Raw genomic sequence first — 24886 nt, 5'->3', positions numbered from 1 at the left:
CATGAGCATAAGGATAATGTACAAACAGCATATCAAAGGAAATATGACTGATGGTTGTTAGAAACGATTTAAATATATCTAACAGTTTGATGTCTATGCCTGCATTTATGTATATTGAAAAATGGCTCTGAGCACTATGGGACTTAACATCTGTGGTCATCAGTCCCCTAGAACTTAGAACTACTTAAACCTAACTAACCTAAGGACATCACATACATCCATGCCCGAGGCAGGATTCGAACCTGCGACCGCAGCAGTCGCACGGTTCCGGACTGACTACCTAGAACCACTCGGCCACCGCGGCCTGCTATGTATATTGAGGTGGAGGATATTTGCAGCCCACTATAGTGAACATCAGGGTGGGCATCTGGAGTGCAAGACATCTGTGGTAAAGGTCCAACATTGCACTATGTTAGTCTGCTGGCGTATAAAGGGTGAATCACCTAAAACTGCAACACAAATACTTCATGAATGGAAAGTGCTATTTATGCGCGGTTTTCACAAAATGGATTAATTGTCAGTGGCCTTTATTGTTAACCTATAAACATTTTATAATAATACTGATAAAGTGTATTTTTGTGCAAACAAACACTTTTTCAAGTGAAACAGTGACTATCGACATCAAAAGACTAAAACCAAAGTAAATTAGAATGTCAATGGGATTTGTTGCAGGATTCTAGTGCGAGACGTTTCCGAGATATCGAATTTGGAAAATTGTCTATATTGACTTGCGTTTGTGCCATTCAACCCGTGTATTTGCTAGGTACAATTTAGTTGTGTTTGGTTACAGCATTCTTTCGTCATCCATGAGTGCATTGCGACCATCTGGTCAGTACGTGTATGATAGTCCAAGCAGTAGGTCGTGAGGGGACGTTGGGATTTACCAATGCAAGATGTCAACATGCTTGTGGTTTGTGGAGAGTGTTGGAAGAATGCAGTTCATTCTTGTGTAAGTAGGCTGTTTAGGTTTTTTTATTGGTAACGCCACCTCTGTATGAAAATCACTGGATGTGCTGTGTGCAGTCTGTGGCTGCTTTGCATTGTTGTAATACTCGCCATTGTAGTGTTGGGCAGCGGCAGCTGGATGTGAACAGAGCGTAGCTTTGCGCAGTTGGAGGTGAGCCGCCAGCAGTGGTGGATGTGGGGAGAGAGATGGCGGAGTTTTGAAATTTGTCATGAACTGCTATATTTATATATGATGATATCAAGGTAAATACATTGTTTGTTCTCTATTAATATCTTTCATTTGCTAACTATCCCTATCAGTAGTTAGTGCCTTCCATAGTTTGAATCTTTTATTTAGCTGGCAGTAGTGGCGCTCGCTGTATTGCAGTAGCTTGAGCAGCGAAGATTTTTGTGAGGTAAGTGATTTGTGAAAGGTATAGTTTAATGTTAGTCAGGGCCATTCTTTTGTAGGGAATTTTGAAAGTCAGATTGCGTTGCGCTAACAAAATATTGTGTGTCAGTTTAAGCACAGTCATGTAGAATTGTTCAAAGGGGACGTTTCATATGTCGACCCTTAGCCTAGGATACCTCACTGGAATCTTCTGATTTTTTTTCCTTGTAGTTTGTGTAATTAGTGTAGCTATTGTTTATTGCTAGCGCGTAATTGTAGAGAAAATCTCCTTTGTAGTTGCAGTCTTTCATTGTTGTACAGTAAAACAGTTGTGGCATGCATATAGATTTGCACCAAGTATTTCGCAGCTGCAATTAACTAGATATTATTTTCAGTGCTATGTTAATGTGTTCTCTTATTTTTGATCTTCAAATTGTGTTTTTCTTTGTTGTCGTGTGAAATACTGTGACAATAATGGCGTGTGAAAAACGTAATACTAGGCTCCAAAGTAAACTGAGAAATGACAGTGGAACTGAAAGCAGTGTGTTTGCGCCACCGAGTAATGAATTAACTGATGTTCAAAGTAGTAATTTGGTAATTGTGCATAGGGAAATGGAGCGGGCTGCAAACAATGGTGTAGACAGTGAAACAGGTAGTGAACAGGGAAGCATTATCGATCGATCGGTCGGCAACAGCTCGCCTCAGGAATCCGAAATGACAGGACACAATTTTGCAAATACTGTAGATTCAGGTTTTGGGTCATCACCGTTTTCTCAAATAAGTCAAGACACATTTTCTGCTTGTCAAAATGTGAATGTTGCCGGTGCAAATGCACTGCCGAAAAGCGTAGAGAAACAGATTCCAGACACTAATACATTATTATTGCAATTAATGCAACAAATGGAACAAAATCAGAGACAAATGGGACAAAATCTTAAAAAGTTAGACACAGTGGAACAAAATCTTAAAAAGTTAGACACAATGGAACAACATCAGAGACAAACACAGCAACAGTTAGACACAATGGAACAAAATCAGAGACAAACACAGCAAAAGCTTCAAAAGTTAGACACAATGGAACAAAATCAGAGACAAACACAGCAAAAGCTTCAAAAGTTAGACATAGTGGAACAAAATCTTAAAAAGTTAGACTCATTGGAACAAACACTTGAACAAACACGTGAAGATTTAACTACTGAGTTACATAACATTGAATCGAAATGTCAAAAAGTCTGTAATGACGTAAAAACACAAATTTGTGAGCATTTTCAACCTATTTTTTCGCGGCATGAAAATGCATTACAGAATCACGAAGCAGCCATAAAAGAACTGCAAACCATTGTTCATGAAAATCATGAGACCTTGTGGGCTAAAATTGACTCAGTTGCATCTACCGATTCGGTTTTGCAACTTGAAAAAACTCAGGAAAACTTAAAGGACACAGTAGATTCGATTTTAACACAAAAGGACACTCTGAAACTTGGTTCAGAAAAACACACTGAGGAAATGTGTTCACTATCGGAGAAAGTAGCCGAACTTTCGGATCAGGTCACTAACTTATCTACAAAGGTAGATGATGATCTGAATGACACAAGACCTGTAGCCTTCACTGACACAGAAGAGTATGAACAAATTAGAAAATTCAAACAGAATCAAAATCAAATCAATACACAGTACAAAAGAGAAATCCGGGAAGTACAAGATCAGCTGACACAGGTAATACAAAAATTACAAATTTCAGTGGACACTCGCGCTCCAACACGGGAAGAGGGACTTAGAAATACGGAAAAGCCGCAAAATAATAACACAGGGCATTTCGGAAGTTATGAAAGAAATTGGCAATGTGCACCGAATTTTGAGATGGAACGGCCGACACGACCTAACAATGACCGATATGCGACTCGGCGACATGATGATTTTGACTATAAGCTGTTCATTACTACACGTAAATTCAAAACATTTAAGAATTCTGGCAACGACATTCATCCACAAGCATGGCTCCATCAATTCTCGCATTGTTTTCCTCCCAACTGGTCGTTAGAACACAGATTAGAATTTATGTGTGGCTACTTGGAGAATGAACCAGCTGTAATAATGCGATCGGTAATTCACGATTGCCACAGTGAAGGTGAGTTTTACCATGCCTTCCTCTCAGCATATTGGTCTCAAGCCACACAAGATCGAGTAAAACATAGCATCATAATGATGAAACATTTCGAACAATCTGAATTCTCCAGTCTTGTGAAATATTTTGAAGACATGTTGCACAAGAATCAGTACCTGTCAAACCCATACAGCCCTTCAGAACTCATCCGCATTTGCTTAATGAAATTGCCTGAACATTTACGACATATTATTTTAGCAGGACGTTGCAAAGACGACAATGAAGCTTTTCAAGGACTCTTACAGGAATTAGAAATTGACACAGACAGTCGCAGGATGCGAAAACAGGAAAACGATCACTACAGGTCACATCCGTCACAATTCCGTGACGACAGAAGCAATAACTGGACACGACAAGCCTATTCTTACAACGCAAATCGTGACCAAAACAGACACCACCCATATGACAGCCACTGGCAGAGTAATAATAGTTACAGAGAAAGATCGCATTTCCGTAGTAATGACTATCACAGAGACAATCAGAGAAACAGACAATATGGGAACCAGAACAATTATTATCAAGGGAGGCAGAATAACTTCAGACGCGACAGTTCAGCGCGGAGTTACGATTCAGGGAGAAATTCTCCACCACGTGACCGACAAGGAAGAAACTACGGAATCTACCGACATGACGACAGACGATATAATCATAACGACAGACGTCAATTTCATCAGAACTGGCGGGATTCTAACACGGCTAGGCCTTCTCGTCAGAGTGAATTTGTAGAAGTTAGGTCTCCTAATCCCAATAACGGCGCGCGCCAACAAAGAGACAGACAATGACTCGCACCGCAGGCAGCCACCTGCGCCGGCTGGCTAAGAGAAAAATAACACAGACGCTAACCTTGAGAAAAATTTTAGCATTCCTCACCGACGTATACCACATGATAATTGCGTTGAAGTTGAAACTCTGCGTACTAGGAAGAGTAAAGGTTTACACCACATTTCACATGTAAAACCGTTTATTGAAAGATAATCTGCGTTTTAACTTTGTCATTGCCATAAAACTTTTCACTTTACATTACTAGTATGCTTTTCAGACTTAGAATCTGTTGACATACAACAATGTTTGAAGTTAAATATCCAGTCTAGAACCTAGGGAACATTTTTAAACAGAAATTACGAATGCATTGTTATAGTGAACAGACGACACAGTGTTGTATTTGTACATTCTTGCTTGTTAGTTGCACGATTACGTAACGACTATCAGGCTTACATACTTAGGACACATACTGGTACTGCTAATGAGATTTTAATGCAACATTTTGGTTTACTTGAAAATACATTCTGGGTTTAATGTACTTTCTGTGAGATACCAGACGACACAGTGGTTAGTTTAAGTGACAACTACACGGTTTTATCACGACGCTACTAATGAGTGACAATTTACAATGTTGCTTTTGCGGTGTATCTGTTTTATATCTGCACAGTTTTTCTGAATTCTTCTGGAAATCAAAACATGTTTTATTAGTAACTTTTGTGGTATAGCTACAAGGAGACAGCCTTTTCCATAGCACAACAATACGTTACTGCACAGTACTTTCATCATCACAACAATAAGCGTAATAACTAAGATATCTCTAGGCAAAGCATTTCACTTTTGTTTATCATGAGGTAAGTACATTGGCTTCTGCAGAACTTAGCTTTAGGAGGAAAATAACTACAACACTTCCACAGAGATTATCTTACAACAAGATGCACATTTAGCGCTACAGGACACGCATTTCAGTGATTAATTTTGTACTTAAAACATTTATTTTTAAAGATTTTTGAATTACAAAGAAAGTTTTCCGTGATACATTTCATTCCATTGCTGTAATCTGTAACACCTGAGGGTATAATTACATTAATCCTCAGGGGGGTACATGCTTACTTTGTGTACCATGTGTGTGGCAACCACAAGGAACCCTAGCTAATATGGTATTTGCTTATACAACTTTACACATCGGTACCATATTTCTCCAACACAGAATTACACAGCTATCTGATTATTTGACAGAGAAACAAACATTCTTTTTACTATGTCAGTGACAGATGTTTATGCAATTACAGAGTTGGATTACTTCACACTTATGAAATTGTATTTTGTCTGTACTGTGTGAACTGTTCATATTTTTTCGGAACCATTGTGATACTATGAGAGCTTTGAATGATGTATTTGGTAAGGGAGCATGATTTTAAAGTACGTTTGAGGCAGATGACACTATTGAAATGAGCAGAGAATATTTTTTATGGTTTGAAATTATTGCAGAAAGCTACGACCTTTTAGAGATTTGACTGAGGTGTTATGATGTTATTATTACGACGACGATGTGTACTATGCTGTTGAGATATGTTTACGATCAATAAGATGATGCTACCGTATATGAGGAATAAGAAGTATGTTGGAAACCAAGAATCATACTTTAAGAGTTATGAAATGTGCATAAATGCGTGACTGTATCACAATGCTGACGAATATTCTATTTGGACACTTATATTTATAGGGTTTTGTTTCTACACATTTGCAACGCAAATTCTCGACCCGTGAAATTTTGTATATGAGACTGTCACAGTAGCGGAAACTGCTGTCGTAAATATTTCCGTAAGAAAGTTAAGTGACCACCTGCACATAATGCGTCGTGGGCACGCAGCTGTGTCAGACGCCGGGAGAACAAGTCATTAGTGAGTGCCTCATCAGAAGCACAGGTAGGAAAAAAGAGAGGGGAGGCCATTGTCCTCGCTATTGACATTTCCTTGTTGAAAGCATACTGTGGAGCTCGTAATTTATGATATTTACGAAAATGCCTAATGAAATGATTAGAAACATTTTACATCTATTGTCTTTGTAGTTAAGAGATTGCTTATTTTGTTTAATATCTGGTTTCCAGCTGTGTTACACCATTAGTTTTATAAAATAAACTTAGATGCATTTGATAATGTGAACACTTTCTGTCAACAGATCTATTAAATGATAATTTTGTAATCCACATTCTTTAAAAAAAGGAGCACTTGGAAAGGAAAGAACAATAAGAAGGGACTAGTAACAGTAACTGGACACATAATTTTCTTTTCAAGTACATGGTAATATTTTTTTTACAATAAGTTGTGGTGCACCACTTTAATTACTTAGACATTAAGATGTGATTATACATTTCCCTTATCTGCATTGTTATCTTTAGTGTACTATTTTTTCTGCTTGAGCTATGTCATGTTTAGATATAAACTGCTGTTTGCCAGGCATAGTGTTACTGAATTTGACTTTGCGTTACTCTGCTAAGCCAGTTTTACTACTCATTTATTTTTCTTGTTGCTGCACATTGGCTCATATTAGTTGTAATGTTGCATTGCTTGGTAATTTAGATTTACTGTAGCTTGCTTTGCAATTTTCCATTTTTTTGGTCATTGCTGTTTGTGTTGCTTATTTTGTGCTGCTGCATTGCCTCGTCCCTTAGTTTAGCATCTGAGCTCAGTAGATTTAAGTTAGCTTAAGAGGGGGTAGCCTCTAAGAGAATGAGTTGCGATGAATTGGAAGAAATGCATTGAGAAGTTATACAAAAAAAAGTACAGAAAACAGGTTTAGGTAGGATTTTCTTGGAAATAAATGTTGAGGTAAGAAATGTGTGAACATATAAATACAGAAAGCATGCTTAGATAGAATTTTTTTGGTGGAAACAAAGGATGAAATAAGAGGAAAGATATATGAAGTTTTGGGTTGGACTGCAGTACCACATGTTACACTGAAAACGAACCCTGTCCTTTCCTATTGGTGTTATCCCACTATATGTTTGTGTACCCTTGTGTATTTGTTTTCTTCCTGTCTCTGTGTAGTTTCATAGGATTTTTTCTTCTTCTAATACTAAGTTACATTCACTATGATGAGGAATACTGTTATCCTCAAATACAATTGGCATTAATAATGTGTTATTTACTTTGTAAAGCTGTTTAGACATTATTTACTCTGTTTTGTGTTAATGCTCATGTGTGAAGTTGATGTTTCGAAAGTTATTCTGATCTTTTATGTATGTACTCATGTCATAAGTCCTGTAACACTGACGTATATGTCTATTTCTTTTCTTTTGTAACAACTGTTTTACTACAAATGTTATCTGTATTGTTATGTTCTTTAATGATGTATTTTGTACCTTTGTAATTGTATTCTCATGTTATAAAATTGTAATTGACACCAGTTCATCTTATTATTAACTTGTAAGTTACATTTCACTGCACACGTTTCTGTTGGTCATAGCATATGGACAATATGTGAGAAGTAGGGAGTGTTAGTGTTTGCACGTGTGTTGATAATTCAGCAAGGGACTGGATAACAGCATTGCTCGTTCTAAGGACAATTCCAAAAAACTTTGTGAGTGCACAAGTGGTGGTTATGGACTTGCTATATTGACTGCAAGACTCTTCACTGGTGATTGTGCACCTGCACAATCACGACAGATGGCTGCTGGTCATCTGTACCAGGACTACAGTGGGTCTGCTCTGTGATGACCTACCTACCAATACTCTTCAAAATTTCGACTGACTCTACTGTGGGTTTGCTCTGTTGTGGCCCATTACCTGTATGCATATCAAGAGTCAGCACTGTCTTTCCGTTGGAAGGACAACACTACTTCTTCAAGACTGCATGGAAATCCACTACTTCTGTGTGCATTTTCTTCTACTGCTCAGACTTTGAGAAAAACTCTGCATTTTTACTGTGATGAACAATCTGGACTGTCTTTATGGACTGTGAGAAATTTTTAGCTTTTGACCAACATTGTATCAATTAGTGTGTGCATTTGATTTCTTTGTTATTGTAATTATGAAAAAATTTTTTCAAATCTGTATTGGCCACTGCCCAATCCAATTTGTAAACTTTTTTGTGGGGAGCATGGGGGCTATGTAAGTAGGCTGTTTAGATTTTTTTATTGGTAACGCCATCTCTGTATGAAAATCACTGGCTGTACTGTGTGCAGTCTGTGGCTGCTTTGCATTGTTGTAATACTCGCCATTGTAGTGTTGGGCAGCGGCAGCTGGATGTGAACAGCGCGTAGTGTTGCGCAGTTGGAGGTGAGCCACCAGCAGTGGTGGATGTGGGGAGAGAGATGGCGGAGTTTTGAAATTTGTCATGAACTGCTATATTTATATATGATGATATCAAGGTAAATACATTGTTTGTTCTCTATTAATATCTTTCATTTGCTAACTATCCCTATCAGTAGTTAGTGCCTTCCATAGTTTGAATCTTTTATTTAGCTGGCAGTAGTGGCGCTCGCTGTATTGCAGTAGCTTGAGCAGCGAAGATTTTTGTGAGGTAAGTGATTTGTGAAAGGTATAGTTTAATGTTAGTCAGGGCCATTCTTTTGTAGGGAATTTAGAAAGTCAGATTGCGTTGCACTAACAAAATATTGTGTGTCAGTTTAAGCACAGTCGTGTAGAATTGTTCAAAGGGGACGTTTCACTTGTATGGTGTATGAGGCAAGATATGCCAACAGAAACAACCATCTCGGCAATTATTTATCAACCGCTTCAACCAGTGACGTCAGAGTGACACTGTAAACACCTGGACCGTGTAGCAGAAGGAAACAAAGGACATGCGGGAAATAATGTTTCCGCTGCTGTTGCATTTAACCCACATGTTAGCTCCTGTGAAATCGCACAAGGAAGTAATATGAGTCAGAGAAGCCTCATACATATTCTCCATCGACATGGGCCGTCCATGTCTCATCTCTCTCCGTGGAAAGCTCCATGGAAGCAGTCATGAGAATGGTTTTAACTTCTGTGTATGGGGACATGGACAGTTTACTCCAGATGTATCTCGTATGTTGTTTAGTGATGATGCCGTATTTACCAATCATGGCCTGATAAACCACGGAAACCTATTAGTCTGCTGACGATTTCCATTAGCTTCGTGAGGTGGAACCCCAGCGTCCATGGAGTGTAAACGTGTGGTGTGGGACGGTAAACTATCAGCTCATAGGCCCGTTTTTCATTGATGGAATACTGAGCTCACACAATATTTGCAGCCTCCTAATAAACCATCTTCCATGGGTGCTATAAGAAGTTCCTCTGCAGACTAGGAGGAACCTGTGGTACCAAAATGATTGCTGTCAAGCCCATAGTGCACGAAGTACTATAGCATGTTTTCACGAGTAGTTTCCAAATCGTTGGTCTGAACGTAAAGGGCTTATACCTTGGCCAGCCCATTCCCCGGATTTGACAGCTGTATACTTTTTCTGTGGGGAAGCTGAAAGACACACAAGTACACGGCAGCTATAGCCAGTGATACGCAAAGACGTATTACTGCAGCCTGCTCGAACACCTTAGCAGAAATGTTAACACATGTGCAGACTGCAAGCATGTTCCTGCTGCTGGTGGTCATTTTGAACACAACCTGTAATGCTCACATGTCTCGTTACTAGTCAGAATCTACATAACTCTTTCATGCACTTGCATTCTTCTTTAGTGTGTGCTACCACATGTATTGTACAACAGTCAGTGTGGGAATTTTTCAAAATACGACATCTCGTAAATGACTCTCATCGGGACCGTGCAACGAACACAACTGACATTATAATTTACCCTTTTTTTTGTTAATTTCAATAGGCATTGTTCCATTCAATAAGTGTATGTTTGTACAAAAATTACACTTTCTAAGTATTATTAAAATCTGTTTATTGGTTAACAATTCCAGTTCCTGACTGCCAATCCGTTCTGTGAGACGTGGACACCAATAGCAGTTTCCTTAACCGAAATATTTCCTGTACAAGATTAAGTTCACTGTAATGGCAGTCCAATACATACATTCATTACACTCCTCTTACCAATACTGTGCTGTACTGAGTGTAAACCATTGAAGGCATGTATAGATTAACTGTAGGAAATACCGTACTGTAAATTCTGTATCAAACTCATAAAGGAATCTTCCCTGCCCCATCTATTACATTGGAAAACGGGTTTGACTAAAATCATCTGTCAGCACTATGCACTATATTCCTTTGCTACTTTCCTGATACTTATTGCGGGAGAAATATGAGGATGATACAGTGTTCTACTCTGTTCGTGGTGTTAGTAGATCAATAAGATACTGCCAACTTCAGAACTAAATGCACTGATACCCCACTTATCGATAATACCCAGTTTCTGAGGTTTATCTTCATAAAGTTATGCAGTGCCACTGCATTTACATAGGAATAGTAATGAAAATTCGCTGTGTGTATGCACTATACTTCCAGCAGAATAATTTCATGGTGTATGAAGTTCTTTGTAAGGACAGTCTAATACAATGTTATGAAACTCATACTGGCCACTATGTTACTGTGTGCTTTTGGTTGTAGCGGTGCTGCAACTATGTTAAGATGAGCTTTGGGTAATGTACTAATGCTAAAAACCGTATCAAACTCCTAAAAGATATTCTCTGTTTACACCAAAAACGCTTAAGCCTTTTATTTATTTGTTTCAGTCTAGGAGCTAGCTTTTGACGCATTGGCTGGCGAGAGGTGTGTTGATGATAGTCGCTTTTTCTAAAACTATATTCAATTACGGACTGTTGAATGCCGACAGTTTACTGCAGCCATTGGCTATAACAGTAAAATATGTAACACCTGTGTACAATATCATTCTTGAGGCTTGAATCATATATCAATAATGGAATACTGAATTTGGTCTGACTGAGGATACAGTAGAGAGAAACATATGATATTATCTCATGTATTCCTGCAACTACTCTAAATTTTTAGTTCTTCCAAAGTTCCTCACATCTCACTTTATTTAACATTATACTTGTCTGATGTACTGTTTCTTTAGATTGTTTAAAACATATGATGTCGTATAGCTCTGGAAACCTGGAAGAATCCACTGTAGAAGTAGTTTGTTATTAAACGCAGTCTGCTGGTGATCCTTAGATATCGTAAGCAATCTACTTTGAATTTAACAGCAGACCTTCCTATCATGGCTATCTGCCACTTTGGCCAGAGAAAGACCTAAGCACCATGTTGAAGGAACCACACCAATATTAACAAGAAATGATTAAAAAATCTTGTGGAAAAATAAGATGTTCATACCTCATGTATAGATGAGTATGTAGCAGATTAAAGCAGCTAGAACAAGTGTTCGTCACAAACGAAAACCTCTGGAAGTAACAGTGCAAGCGTTCATTGACTTAAAGAAGTACAATTCGTTTAGGAAAATGTAATAGATTACTGGATGGAATTCACATTTGTGTGTAGTATTCAACATTTATCAATGCCACTAGTAATATTCTCTTCTTGAGTATCACAGATTCGGCACAGTTATGTACATCGATATGTAATTTAACAGTCATTCCCATTTTTTAAGAACTTCACACGTTTTCGGATGTTAGGACTAAAGATAAATTGTTCTGACTGACTGGCTTAGTCTTTAAGTAGTCATTTCTCTGTGAGGGGAAAGACTTACGCATGAGTTCTTATTTTTATCATATCTTTGAGACCATTACATGAAATACGTGTTTATCGCTGTCGCAAATGTATTTTCCCTAACCTTTAACAGCACAAGATTGAATTAATATATAAAACGGACAAGATGCACTGCAGAGTGACATGTGTGCGTTAAGGAAAAGTCAAACAGAAAATTCCACTGGCAGTCGCTACAATAGAGGCATTGTGGATTGCGGAGAGGCCTACTTTTGATAATATGCTTCAGATTATGATCTGGGAAGGATACTATATCCTCCCACAAACGTCTCTCGAATTGATCTGGACATGAATTTGCAGTTAATACGTAGGTTTACCTTAGCTGCCCAAGCTAAGGTAAACCTATGAAATATGATTTCCACTGCAGTGTTGATTGCTAATGTAATGCTGCTGTTTACATAGACTGTTGCTCAGTGGCAGGAGTGTACTTACTGCTATGCAAGGTTTGTGTGTAGGCTGTGTGGTAATGGAATTGTAGAACTTTTTACTCTGGATCCATATTCCACTGTAACGGTAATGCAACAGTAATTGTTTTATGTTATGTGGGGTCTGTGTATAGGCAGTATGATATTGAAATTACAACCGTATTTTCATTGAATGAATGTCAAGTGTGGGGATAATACAACAGTAATTGTGCATATAAATCATAAATAACTACTGACAGTGTAATTTGATGTCTTTGTAAGATAATATATACTTCATTTAGACATTCGTTTTAAAAACATGAAGCAATTGGGTCATTTTTCATTTTTTTAATTTCATGACATTATAAACTTGGGATAACTTATTTAGGTTTGGGTAATTTAACTTAATACTTGTTTTCATTTCTGACAGTGGAAATTGTTGACTCTCGTTTTAAAACATAAAATCAATCTTTCTTATTGGGGATGGGGGCTGTTCTCTGCTTCTGGCACTTCATGATCCTTTGAAAGTTATTTACAGCACACGAGTTGGTCAGATGGTTAGTGTGCCTGAATAAATCGGGCAACCTTACAATCTGGACCAGCTTCCATGACCAATAGGAGGCTGTGAGCAGTGCGGAAGGTGGGCAAATCTGGTAACCACACAGTTTGGACCAGCCTTTGTGACCATAACTTTAAATGTCTTTACACTCACCCCTCCACCGCTAGAGGTGGTTTACGTGTATTACTCCTCCGACATGTTTATCAGAATTATTATGCACATAATGAACCATGTATATACAAAATTTGAAACTACTCTTGACGCTGCTGAGCTACACTTCTACATTAGCCGCTTTTCACTTACTTCTGCGTTACACCTTTTTCAGTCTCACCCAAATTCCTTTATGAGGAAGGTACTTCGTGGGCTTGGGCCCATCAACTTACTAAAGTTTCGTCATAATCGCATGAATGGCTCAGGAACAAACAGAAGATGAAAAAACAAATCATAATTTTTTTTTATTTTAGGCTAACTTTCCGGCCACGGTTTCGCCCACGTATGCATATGACATATATATTACACACATATATAAATTTCACATACATTTAACGTACTTCACACTTATTTGTACACTTACTTTACCCGTAACCCTAGCGAATTTCGCTCTGCAGTTCGATCTGAATTCTGGAGGAACTTCTAATTCTGCCAGGAAATGACGGTCGTTTCGAAAAGGTACTGTCTCTGGCAACTGAGTGATTCTCTGCTATTTTAGGATAGGTATAAATTAAAGCATGTGGCATAATCGTTGCCCCCTTACACACGTCAAATTGCTTACTCACTGCAGTGCTCTTGATCACGGTGTTGTCATTGCCTTGGATAACACAAATAAGAGACAGGTTCAAATCTTTACTGTATTCCAAGCAAAGTAATTTCAGGAAAGAAATACGGACACGCCGTTCACGGACGTTTCCACATGTCACGCATTCTCATCATCACCCACATTCCTAATGGTAGTATAAGGGCGCCATACACCCACGGCATTTTATGCAGATAATAGTCACGTATACACCAAATTTTGTTGAAATTTCTCCATGCGTTCCAAAGCATACTTTTATGTCACTTTTTCATCCCAAACCCTCACTTTTGATGAACGGACGACCACAGTTCCCTGGGAGATGCGACGGGTTCTGTGCTCTGGACCGTTAATGAGCGGTGATAGGACAGCGGCTGATACTTCATCCATAGCCGTTCAACTTTTGGGAGAACATTCACATCCGCGTTGATGGCGATAGTCGAAATCGTCTCGACAACGACATGGCTTTGAATAATGTCTCACATGTATTTCTTTTGTAAAGGTTGTTTCACGCCTATAGACGAACCTGTATTTTCCTGTGTAGTCCTCAAGGATATATTCTAGGAAATCTAACAATCATTCCTTCACCAAATTCTGATGACCACCTTCTGTGGCACACTAGCTCCTTGTGTACGTCAGTTTCTCGTCACTGCCACTAAAGTAGAAGCAGAAGTAGTAATAACTTCGCTCATCTGTAGATCACTTTTATATAGGTGATGGATATATCATGTTACTACATTTTATGAACAAGAAACATACTTACTATTGAAAACGATTTACACACTTAAGGTCTAGTTCGCCAAAGATGGGCTGTCCATGACTCTGAGGAGGAATCACCTAACCGTTTAGGAAAACAACGAAGAAAGGAAGATCAGGTTTGCCAGACAGGGATTAGGTCATTCATTCTTCCGAATACAGGGCCACATTGTTTAAACGGGATAACCTGATTCGATTTATTTGTAGTGAACAGCACTATTTTGTGGATAAGTTCCAAATAATTTAATCTATGACATAACATGCTAGTGCTAAAGTGCTCATTCATTCTTCAACACCTGTCATTTCATATACAACAGGCATTAACAACTGTCATTGTTCGTTAGTACCGGCTATGTTCTTCTCCGATGTCTCATACGGGTTACGAATGTTTCCTTTTTCCTTCTATTGTTACATGGTGTAAACAGGTTCTTTCATTTTCCAAGTAATACACATCACATAATCCAGTTTTCTTGCTTTGTTCTCTCTGTGTCTTTGTCATGTTAGTTTCACTATCTTGCACTTACATTTTAAGCTTATTAGTTCGTACTTCTGTTATTCGTTGCTACTGTGTTCGCCTAAGTATAGCCTTTGGAGTTGTGTAAAACAGGCCATACGCCTGTCATTCGAAACCTTCGATGAAGCTCCTTAATTCTTCTCAGTAATTGAAACCAGCGGCCAGCACGCACTCTCTGCGTCCATAGCAGTGTTGTCTGCAGCCTGGACAGACGATACTGAATCACTCTGGTATTCTGTTTTGCTGTGTACTACTAACTGTATATGCAGCTCATGGCTGTTTCTTTGAACCGCAATTAACTAAGACCTTCGATTGACCGTCATGAGTTTATAGCGTCTTAAATACATTCATCATCGTGTACGTAGTGATATATTTAGCTTGATCTGACGCTGTAAGCGACGTTAAAAGTCTGTTATTCTGACGTTTTTCGCCGTGTATTTGTAGTATGTCGCCAAACAGAGTATATAGTTATCAGTTGATTTTAGGTTGATGTCAACAGGTAAATTAATAAAAAACAGGACTAATATTAAGTTTTATCCAACATAAAATGTAGACAAAATAGTGATTTCGCCACTTTCCCAGAGAAAATCTGGTTATCGAATGTTTGTTGCATAATTCTTCATGTAGTAACTTCACGCATACTGCACTGATCAAGCAATCATATTGCACACAGTACGGATGTAATACCCTACTTGACTTTTTCATATAACTAATCTTCAGTTTCAGCAACTGCAGGTCTCTTTATTTCTAAGGGAAATGAAAATATAAATAAATAACTACGATTTTCTGTACCCGCAAAGACCACCCACGTCTCGCTGTCTGCACTGAGTACCGCCGTACAACCACCTCACCGAATGCCGCCACTCCGGCACACAAAAAAATGCCTCCTTGCTAATGAGTTCCACATTATCAAACAGTTCACTTTTTGTAGCACGTACTTGTACTTGTGTTAGCTAATGCTTTTTTTTTTCAGACAGTGATGCTACATTCTCCACGTAAGAACGGCACTAACTTTGAGATTAACAAGTCTCTGAAGCTATCAATTACAATGATTAATTTCGGCCATAATTTGATTCGAGATTCAATGTGCATTGTGAGGCTTTCTAAGTATACCAAACAGATACCAATGGTAAAGCGTATTGTCCATAGTTATTTTTTTTGTCGCAATTGCAGTTATTGCAGACCTCAGTAATTTTTTCCGTTGTAATGGAATTGGTTGCCCTATGTTTGAACGGTTCTTCGTGCATGAATATACTAGAGCGGTGCCTAAGATGCGATTCTGCCCGTTAGCAGTCTGACAACGTTAAGCAACTATGCAACCTGTTCAAAATTGTGCAAATGAACACAGTTACGTTAGCAATGAACTGTAGAGCCCTCTGTGTAATTTTCAGTTGTATTCAAAACCAGAATTTTTAAATGATCTCCACAGCAAGAGCTCTGCTTCACTGGGAACTGAGTTTTCCTGGCGTCTATTTGCTTTTCCTTTGCTAGTGGTCTCCACACCACATGGTGCTTGCTACCTTTAAGCCCCTTATGGTGAGACTTATCTCACTTGGGGTAAGATAGATACTGCCTACAGGAAAATTAAAGAGACATTTGGAGAAAAGAGAGCCACTTGTATGAATATCAAGAGCTCAGATTGAAACCCAGTTCTAGGCAAAGAAGGGAAAGCAGAAAGATGGAAGTAGAATATAGAGGGTCTATACAAGGGCGATGTACTTGAGGACAATATTATGGAAATAGAAGAGGATGTAGATGAAGATGAAATGGGAGATATGATACTGCGTGAAGAGTTTGACAGAGCACTGAAAGACCTGAATTGAAACAAGGCCCCGGGAGTAGACAACATTCCATTAGAACTACTGACGGCCTTGGGAGAGCCAATCCTGACAAAACTCTACCATCTGGTGAGCAAGATGTATGAGACAGGCGAAATACCCTCGGACTTCATGAAGAATATAATAATTTCAATCCCAAAGAAAGCAGGTATTGACAGATGTGAAAATTACCGAACTATCAGTTTAATAAGTCACAGCTGCAAAATACTAACGCGAATTCTTTACAGACGAATGGAAAAACTGGTAGAAGCTAACCTCGAGGAAGATCAGTTTAGATTCCGTAGAAATGTTGGTACACGTGAGGCAATACGGACCTTACGACTTATCTTAGAAGAAAGATTAAGGAAAGGCAAACCTACGTTTCTAGCATTTCTAGACTTAGAGAAAGCTTTTGACAATGTTGACTGGAATACTCTCTTTCAAATTCAGAAGGTGGCAGGAATAAAATACAGAGAGCGAAAGGCTATTTACAATTTGTACAGAAAGCAGATGGCAGTTATAAGAGTGGAGGGGCATGAAAGGGAAGCAGTGGTTGGGAAGGGAGTGAGACAGGGTTGTAGCCTCTCCCCAATGTTATTCAATCTGTATATTGAGCAAGCAGTAAAGGAAACAAAAGAAAAATTCGGAGTAGGTATTTAAATCCAGGGAGAAGAAATAAAAACTTTGAGGTTCGCCGATGACATTGTAAGTCTGTCAGAGACAGCAAAGGACTTGGAAGAGCAGTTGAACGGGATGGATAGTGTCTTGAAAGGAAGATGTAAGATGAACACCAACAAAAGCAAAACGAGGATAATGGAATGTAGTCGAATTAAGTCGGGTGATGCTGAGGGAATTAGATTAGGAAATGAGACACTTAAAGTAGGAAAGGAGTTTTGCTATTTGGGGAGCAAAATAACTGATGATGGTCGAAGTAGAGAGAATATAAAATGTAGACTGGCAATGGCAAGGAAAGCGTTTCTGATGAAGAGAAATTTGTTAACATCGAGTATTGATTTAAGTATCAGGAAGTCGTTTCTGAAAGTATTTGTATGGAGTATAGCCATGTATGGAAGTGAAACATGGACAATAAGTAGTTTGGACAAGAAGAGAATAGAAGGTTTCGAAATGTGGTGCTACAGAAGAATGTTGAAGATTAGGTGGGTAGATCACATAACTAATGAGGAGGTGATGAATAGGATTGGGGAGAAGAGAAGTTCGTGGCACAACTTGACTAGAAGAAGGGATCGGTTGGTAGGACATGTCCTGAGGCATCAAGGGATCACAAATTTAGCATTGGAGGGCAGCGTGGAGGGTAAAAATCGTAGAGGGAGACCAAGAGATGAATACACTAAGCAGATTCAGAAGGATATAGGTTGCAGTAGGTACTGGGAGATGAAGGAGCTTGCACAGGGTAGAGTAGCATTTAGAGCTGCATCAAACCAGTCTCAGGACTGAAGACCACAACAACAACAACACATAGTGAGACATTTTAACTCAGTGCTACAGCCACTATGAGGTCGATAGTGGAATGCCGGTTATTCGGAGAAACAGTTATGATCTTGTTGCTCTCTGTACTCCGATTAAGGATTACTTTCTGGCTGACGTTTCGACGAGACGAGTGGTAGGAGCCTGCCGCCATGCAGTCATAGTTCTTCCCCGAGTGCCAGGTACTCGCTGTGGTGCCTTCTATGTAGGTACGAACAGTGCTTTGTAAAGCGTAGCTAACTGCACGGTGGCAACACTACCCTTCGGCAACTGCAATTCGTCAGTCGCAAAGTAATTTTAACCGGACTGTAGTTACGACAGTCAGATTTTCCAGAATTACGATACCAGCTCGTAATTACGATCGCACCGGGATCTCTGAATCCTCCGCGCCATTGCTACGATAATGTTCCACGTTCTACTGCGACCCTCAGTAACGCTCCCATTCGCCCTCAAATAATTATTCATTATGCAAGCGTCGTCTGATTACCTATGTGTGTAGTTTTTCTTGAATGACCCAGTGTTGTCTATCACTACAGTAATAACTTACTCGTAACCCGGCAGTTTTACATCCCATTTCAGTGCCTTTATCTTGTTCAGCCGTGGGGGTTCCTTATTAATATGTTTTTGAGTCGTTATCAAAATATACATATTTAATTCACCCTGCAGTCTTATTTAGGTAATTTTGTGCTTCCCTGTTCCGTCGTTAATCTGTCATTACTGTGATGGTGAAGACAAGATAGAGTCACACCTTTAGTAGGAAATGAATTCTGTGCTTCACACATGGTCACCGCAGGGAGTAGGGTAGTGGGTGTTCGGTTCCAAGCACACAGCTGGAGACGCGGTTTCATTATTGCACAAGAATAGTAAGCGAAAGTAATAATTCTGGAAATGGAAGGCGTCTTGATCGGTATAACAGCATGTCATCCACTCATCCGGGAATGAATCTCGACGCTACTGTTTCCATAATCACCGAGACTTCTCTGCATATTTATCAACTGGACATACAAGTACGCTGCTGGCCGTCTAGCATAGTACCAACTGCTCTGACCTTCGAATCCACAGATACTGTGACACTGCAGACCAATATTTTCCAGAAGGTCATGTAAATTTTTTGTCTCTCTCTCTTTTTCTTCAGATCATCACCAAAGCAAAAGGTCCTTTACTACAATATAACTTTCTGATTGCGTAACAATGAAGATAAATATAGCACTAGAATGCCGTTGTGCTAACAAGAAGAAATCCGAGCGTCAATTCAATAATCTCCGGCAGTGAAATTTTGACTTGTTAACGAGTGTCATTACTACTGCACCCAATATGGAGCTATGTAGACTGAAGTTACAATCGTAACAGTTTTTGAGAGGTTTTCAGCAATGTATTAAGGTTATATAAAGCTTAGGCTTGTTTCTGTTTATACTTTTGTCGTTAGTTTTGGGCAAAAGCAGCATTCTTTTGCATCATTTCACGGCCGAAAGAGGAATAATGAGAGTTCGTAGGTCTTGAATGTCTACTGTGTTGCGAGCGTCTGGGGATAGGAAAGGATGTTTGACATTAATACGATAGTAAAAATATGTCGTATCACTTTGTATTTTATTTCTGTATGCCAGTGCTACATAGAAAACCTCATACATACTTCTACATTTTTTTAAACTTATAACAACTCCACAAACATTTTTATTTTGTTAAAATCAGTTTAATGGAAGAAGAACCACTAAGAACTCGCAGAGTCACATACGTCTTCGTCTGTATATTTGTCTAAGGGCAAGTACGTATTTTCCATAGAGCAGTGTTTGCTGGAGGATAAAAAGTACACATGTATGGGTTTAGCAACAAGAGCATTAACTTCCAAATATTCATTTGCAGTGATGCGTGGAATTAATTAATATTAAGCCACTACCAGCGGATTTCAACCTACCATTTGCTACTGCTATTTGTCAAGAGACTGAATATGAAGAACTGAGTTTATTATAAAATATACCAGGTAATGCACAAATCTTGGTTGTGGCGAACCACGCATTATATTATACAACTTGTTTTGTATCTTGTGCAGCGTCGTGTGAGCCAGTGCTGTTGAAAACGTAGGTGCCAGGGTACGGTAACAGTGGTACGTTCTCGTTCCAGAAGTCCATGCGCTCGCCAAGTCTGTCGTGTGCGAGCGAGAAGTTGGCCTGCATCAGCAGGTAGCTGCGGCTGCTCAGGTCGTACGGCTCCCACACCACAGGGTCCGCTTCTGGAGTGGGATTTCTGGAAGAGGAAACCACAAGAATGACAGTCGCACTTTTTTTATCCTTAATTAATGTCAACAGTGAGTCCATTAACAGTTCGCTGTCAACATTTTACACTCTGCTTCTGCACAGTCCCATAAACTGAAAACTGCTTGCTATTTCTACAGAATCGTCGCTTTGATCTTAATTCGTACTTCCAGCTTTCAAATTTACGTTGTATTAAGTAAAATAATTTCTGCAGACATATTTTCATCTGAGAATTTGTTTATTTCAGTACTCGTAAACCATCCATATTGCAAATACCTTGCGGGAAATCACAAGCATTTTCATTAAAAACTGACACGAAATTACGTTGTTCGTCATGTATTTATCTGATACAGAAGATGTTTCATAGGCACGATAGGCAGAATGTTCCAGATTAATTTTCTCCAGTTTAACGTTCTTTCCACACCAGTTTCTATTGAAGCTCATGTGTTCCATTTATTTCTAAACCCAATATTCTCTTCAAAAATTTCAGTTATTACAGTTAATGTTTTTAACAGACAACCTTGTGAATAGGGCAATCACAGCTGCGAGTAATCATCTTTGGTATTAATCAGTCGCTTCAGCTGTATTTGCTCCTTTATCTTTAGATCATTACAAGTTTCGTGGCACTAAAAGCCACGTCTTCAGGTTAACGTCTATATAACAATAATTCCAGAAAGACAACAACCCTGAGATTTCTATTGATATAATTTTGAAAAAGTGTTTTAAGATTTAAAATTTTTTGAAAAACTACGAGAAACTTTTACATAAGAATATTAAAATATTTCTACTCACATAATTAAACATTAGATATAGTAAGCTCAGAACTTTGTACTCAACATTCGTTGTCCGTCAGAACAAACCACCGTTAAAACGCGGAATGTCATGGAACAACACAGCAGAATTCTAATCCAGTATGGTGAATGGATCCTAAACAGATTATACTGTAGTGATCCATTGATAATGTGAAAAATAATGAAAAACTCTTAAGACCTAATTTGAGGCTTGCGTTAAAAAGCGTCTTGTGACTAGGGCTTCCGCTGGTTAGACCGTTCGCCTGGTGCAATTCTTTCGATCTGACGCCACTTCGGCGACTTGCGCGTCGATGGGGATGAAATGATGAGGATTAGAACAACACAATGCCCAGTCCCTGAGCGGAGAAAATCTCCGACCAAGCTGTGAATCGAACCCGGGCCCTTAGGATTGACAGTCTTTCGCGCCGACCACGCAGCTACCGAGGGCGGACAGGGTAGCGTTAAAAACCGACAAGTACTTGCAACACATTGGAGGGATGTTCTACCGGGACAAGACCCGTCAAGCGAATAGCTATTAACTAAAAAGCCTAACCTGAAAACCGCACTGAACACTTCCCCGTTCTGCACGCAGTCGGCAACAGGAGCCGCGGCCGCGTGCTGTATCCTAGAGCCACGCGCTGATAATGCGCGGGGTCAACTGAATGATCGCTGGTCTTCTGAGGGACACACGAGTGGAGGAAGAGAACAAGTCACCCTTGTTGCTCATGTACTGTAATACATTTCCGTCCAAAACGTTCTGAGACTGATTTTATTCCCGTAGGGTCAGGCAGCAACAGCCGTCTAAGACACTAGCAGCATCGGGGAAGTAACAGAGGTTGTGAAATTTTACGAGTTCCTAACCAGGAGCGAATTGTGCATTCGCAGTTTAGTTTCTCGAGTTTTTGCGTGTTAATTTAATATTTAATAGACACAGTTCTCGCATTTTCTTTTGTATTGGAAAGTAAACCAATTTTGTGACGTATTACAAGTTCCTAATCAGCCGCGAAATATTTACTCTCACCCACTAATCTAATCAATCTAATTTTTTAGTCACAGTTCTTGAGTTTTCTTCTGTGCCTACAGTGGATTTCCGCATCTCGTGTCGACTGACCTTTGTTTGGCTGTGTAGTGCAGTTTTCCACGGTCTTTAGTTCGGACAGGGTCTGTGACAGTTGTGTGCGGACGCGAGCCGAGCTGGCGACACTTCGCTCCCCGCTCCAGGCTGTGACGGTTTCGGTTACACAGCTCACAGCTTGAAGCTGCAGTGGACGGGTGTCACTACTGTGGGCCGGCTGTGGAGATCCAACGGACGTCCACCACTTCTCAGTTCGCCGATCGGTCAGCACCGGTGGCCAGCCCAGTTACTGCTCGCACTGAGGTTGGCCTCTCACGTATGGTCGATGGGGGTTTGCCTCGGGACGTTGCAGGTGGAGAAATACATCCCAGTGGGCTGCACGTAAGGCCTCCCCGTTAGTCTGACAAAAGGGTTCTGGGTGCCGTACGTGGCTGACACTGCCGTCAGCCAGACGCAGTCACTTGTCCTGTTCCAGAGGAAACCTCTCAACCAGCAAGATCCGGGTAGTCACCTAAGGTTGGGTTGTTTGTAATTGGCATCTCCAATACTAGGCGCATTATCGGGTCACTTAGGGACTTGGCTGCCAAAGAGGGGGAGAAAGTCAATGTGTGCTCCTTGTGTATAGCGAGTGGAGTCATTCCAGACATGGAACGGGTCCTTCCGGATGCCATGAAGAGCACAGGATGCAGCCAATTGCAGATTGGGGCTCATGTTGGTACCAATGATGTGTGTCGCTTTGGATCGGAAGATGTTCTCTCCGGTTTCGAGAAGCTAGCAAAAGTTGTGAAGGATGCCGGTCTTGCTTCAGAGATGAAAGCAGTGCTCACTATTTGTAGCATAGTCGACAGGATCGATTGCCGACCTCTGGTACAGAACAGAGTGTAGGACCTAAATCAGATACTCAGACGGTTCTGCGACCGTGTAGACTGCAGATTCATCGACTTGCGCCAAAAGATAGTTGGTTTTCGTATTCCCCTGAATAAGTCAGGTGTCAACTACACGCAGGAGATGGTTACACCGGTAGCTGTGTCTCTGTGGTGTGCAGTGGGCGGTTTTTTAGGTTAGCGATTCTCGGGAAAACACCAAAAGCGCTTCAGTCTCCAAGGTTGCAGGCCGAACACAGGATGAACGTAGATACAGGAACCTTCGGTATAACAGTTGTAAATTGTCGTAGCTGTGCTGGGAAAGTACTAGGGCTTCAAACGCTAACAGAAATCAGCAAAAGCTGGCTAAAGCCGGAGATAAGTTCAGCCGAAATTTTTGCGAAATACCTAACGGTGTTCAGAAAGGACAGGCTAAACACATTTGGTGGTGGCGTGTTTGTTGCCGTTAGAAGTAATTTGTCTTGTAGCAAAATTGAAGGACATGGCTTCTATGAGTTAGTTCGGGCAGAGGTCATTCTTGGTACCCAGAAGAAAATAATAATGGTTTCTTCCACCGACCTCCCAATTCAGATAACACAACTGCTGAAAGGTTCAAACAAGACTTTCATTTCGAACACGTACACGACTCATTTAGTTACTGGTGACTTCACCCTCTATATTTTTGTTCAAAAAACGGGTCAGAACACTGTTGCAGAAGCAACGAGAAAAGCATGACAAATTTAGACGAACCCAAAATCTCCAATATTGGCGATCTGTTACATAAGTTCGAAATTTAGCGCGATCTTCAATCCGAGACGCTATTAATAGTTTCCACAAAGAAACTTTGTCACGAAACCTGGGAGAAAATTAAATGAGATTCTGGCAGTATGTAAAGTATGCTAGTGGAAAGACTCAATCAATGCCTTCTCTGCACGATAGAAATGAAAATACTATCGACAGAAATACTACTAAAGCAGAGTTACTAAACACAACCTTCCGAAATCCCTTCACCAAAGAAGTAAACATTCCGGAATTCGAATTAAGAGCAGCTGCCACCATGGTAAACTTAGAAGTAGATAACCTCGGAGTAGTGAAGCAACTTAAATCACGTAACAAAAGGAGGCCTTCCAATCTAGACTGCATACTAGTTAGGTTCCTTTCAGAGTATGGTGATACAAAGCTCCATACTTAACAATCATACACAACTGCTCGTTAGACGGAAGATCCACACCCAAAGACTGGAAGGTTACTCAGGACACACCAATATTCAAGAAAGGTGGCAGACGTAATCCGCTAAATTTCAGGCCCGTATCATTCAAGTCATATGCAACAGGATTTCTTTTGGAACAGGTATTGTGTTAGAGCGTTATAAATTACCTAGAAGCGAACGGTCTACTAACACATAGTGAACACTGATTTAGAAAAAAAAAACATTCTTGTGAAACACAACTAGGCATTTACTCGCACGAAGTGTAGAGAGCTATCGGCAACGGATTTAAAACTGATCCCGTATTTCTAGATTTCCAGAATGCGTTTGACACTGTACCACCCAAGTGGCTTGTAGTGTAATCTCAAGTTTATGGAATATCGTTTAGGTTATGTTTCTGGATTCGTGATTTCCTGCCAGAGAGGTCAAAGTTCGCAGTAATTGGCGGAAAATC

The 24886-nt window shown here is 39.8% G+C and overlaps 1 protein-coding gene across 1 annotated transcript in view; it reads right to left on the bottom strand.

The window, feature by feature from the left end:
• Positions 1-20265: 20265 nt before the first annotated feature.
• The window catches only part of LOC124606232 (fatty acyl-CoA hydrolase precursor, medium chain-like), a 97260-nt gene continuing 92639 nt past the window's right edge, over positions 20266-24886 (bottom strand). Inside the window, exon 10 of the mRNA XM_047138208.1 lies at positions 20266-20488. Coding sequence (XP_046994164.1) covers positions 20266-20488 — 223 coding nt within the window. The remainder of the gene's footprint in view (positions 20489-24886) is intronic.

The sequence above is a fragment of the Schistocerca americana genome, chromosome 3 (genome assembly GCF_021461395.2).
Source record: "Schistocerca americana isolate TAMUIC-IGC-003095 chromosome 3, iqSchAmer2.1, whole genome shotgun sequence".
In the NCBI taxonomy this organism is placed as follows: domain Eukaryota; kingdom Metazoa; phylum Arthropoda; class Insecta; order Orthoptera; family Acrididae; genus Schistocerca; species Schistocerca americana.
This window is presented reverse-complemented; position numbering and strand designations above follow the sequence as displayed.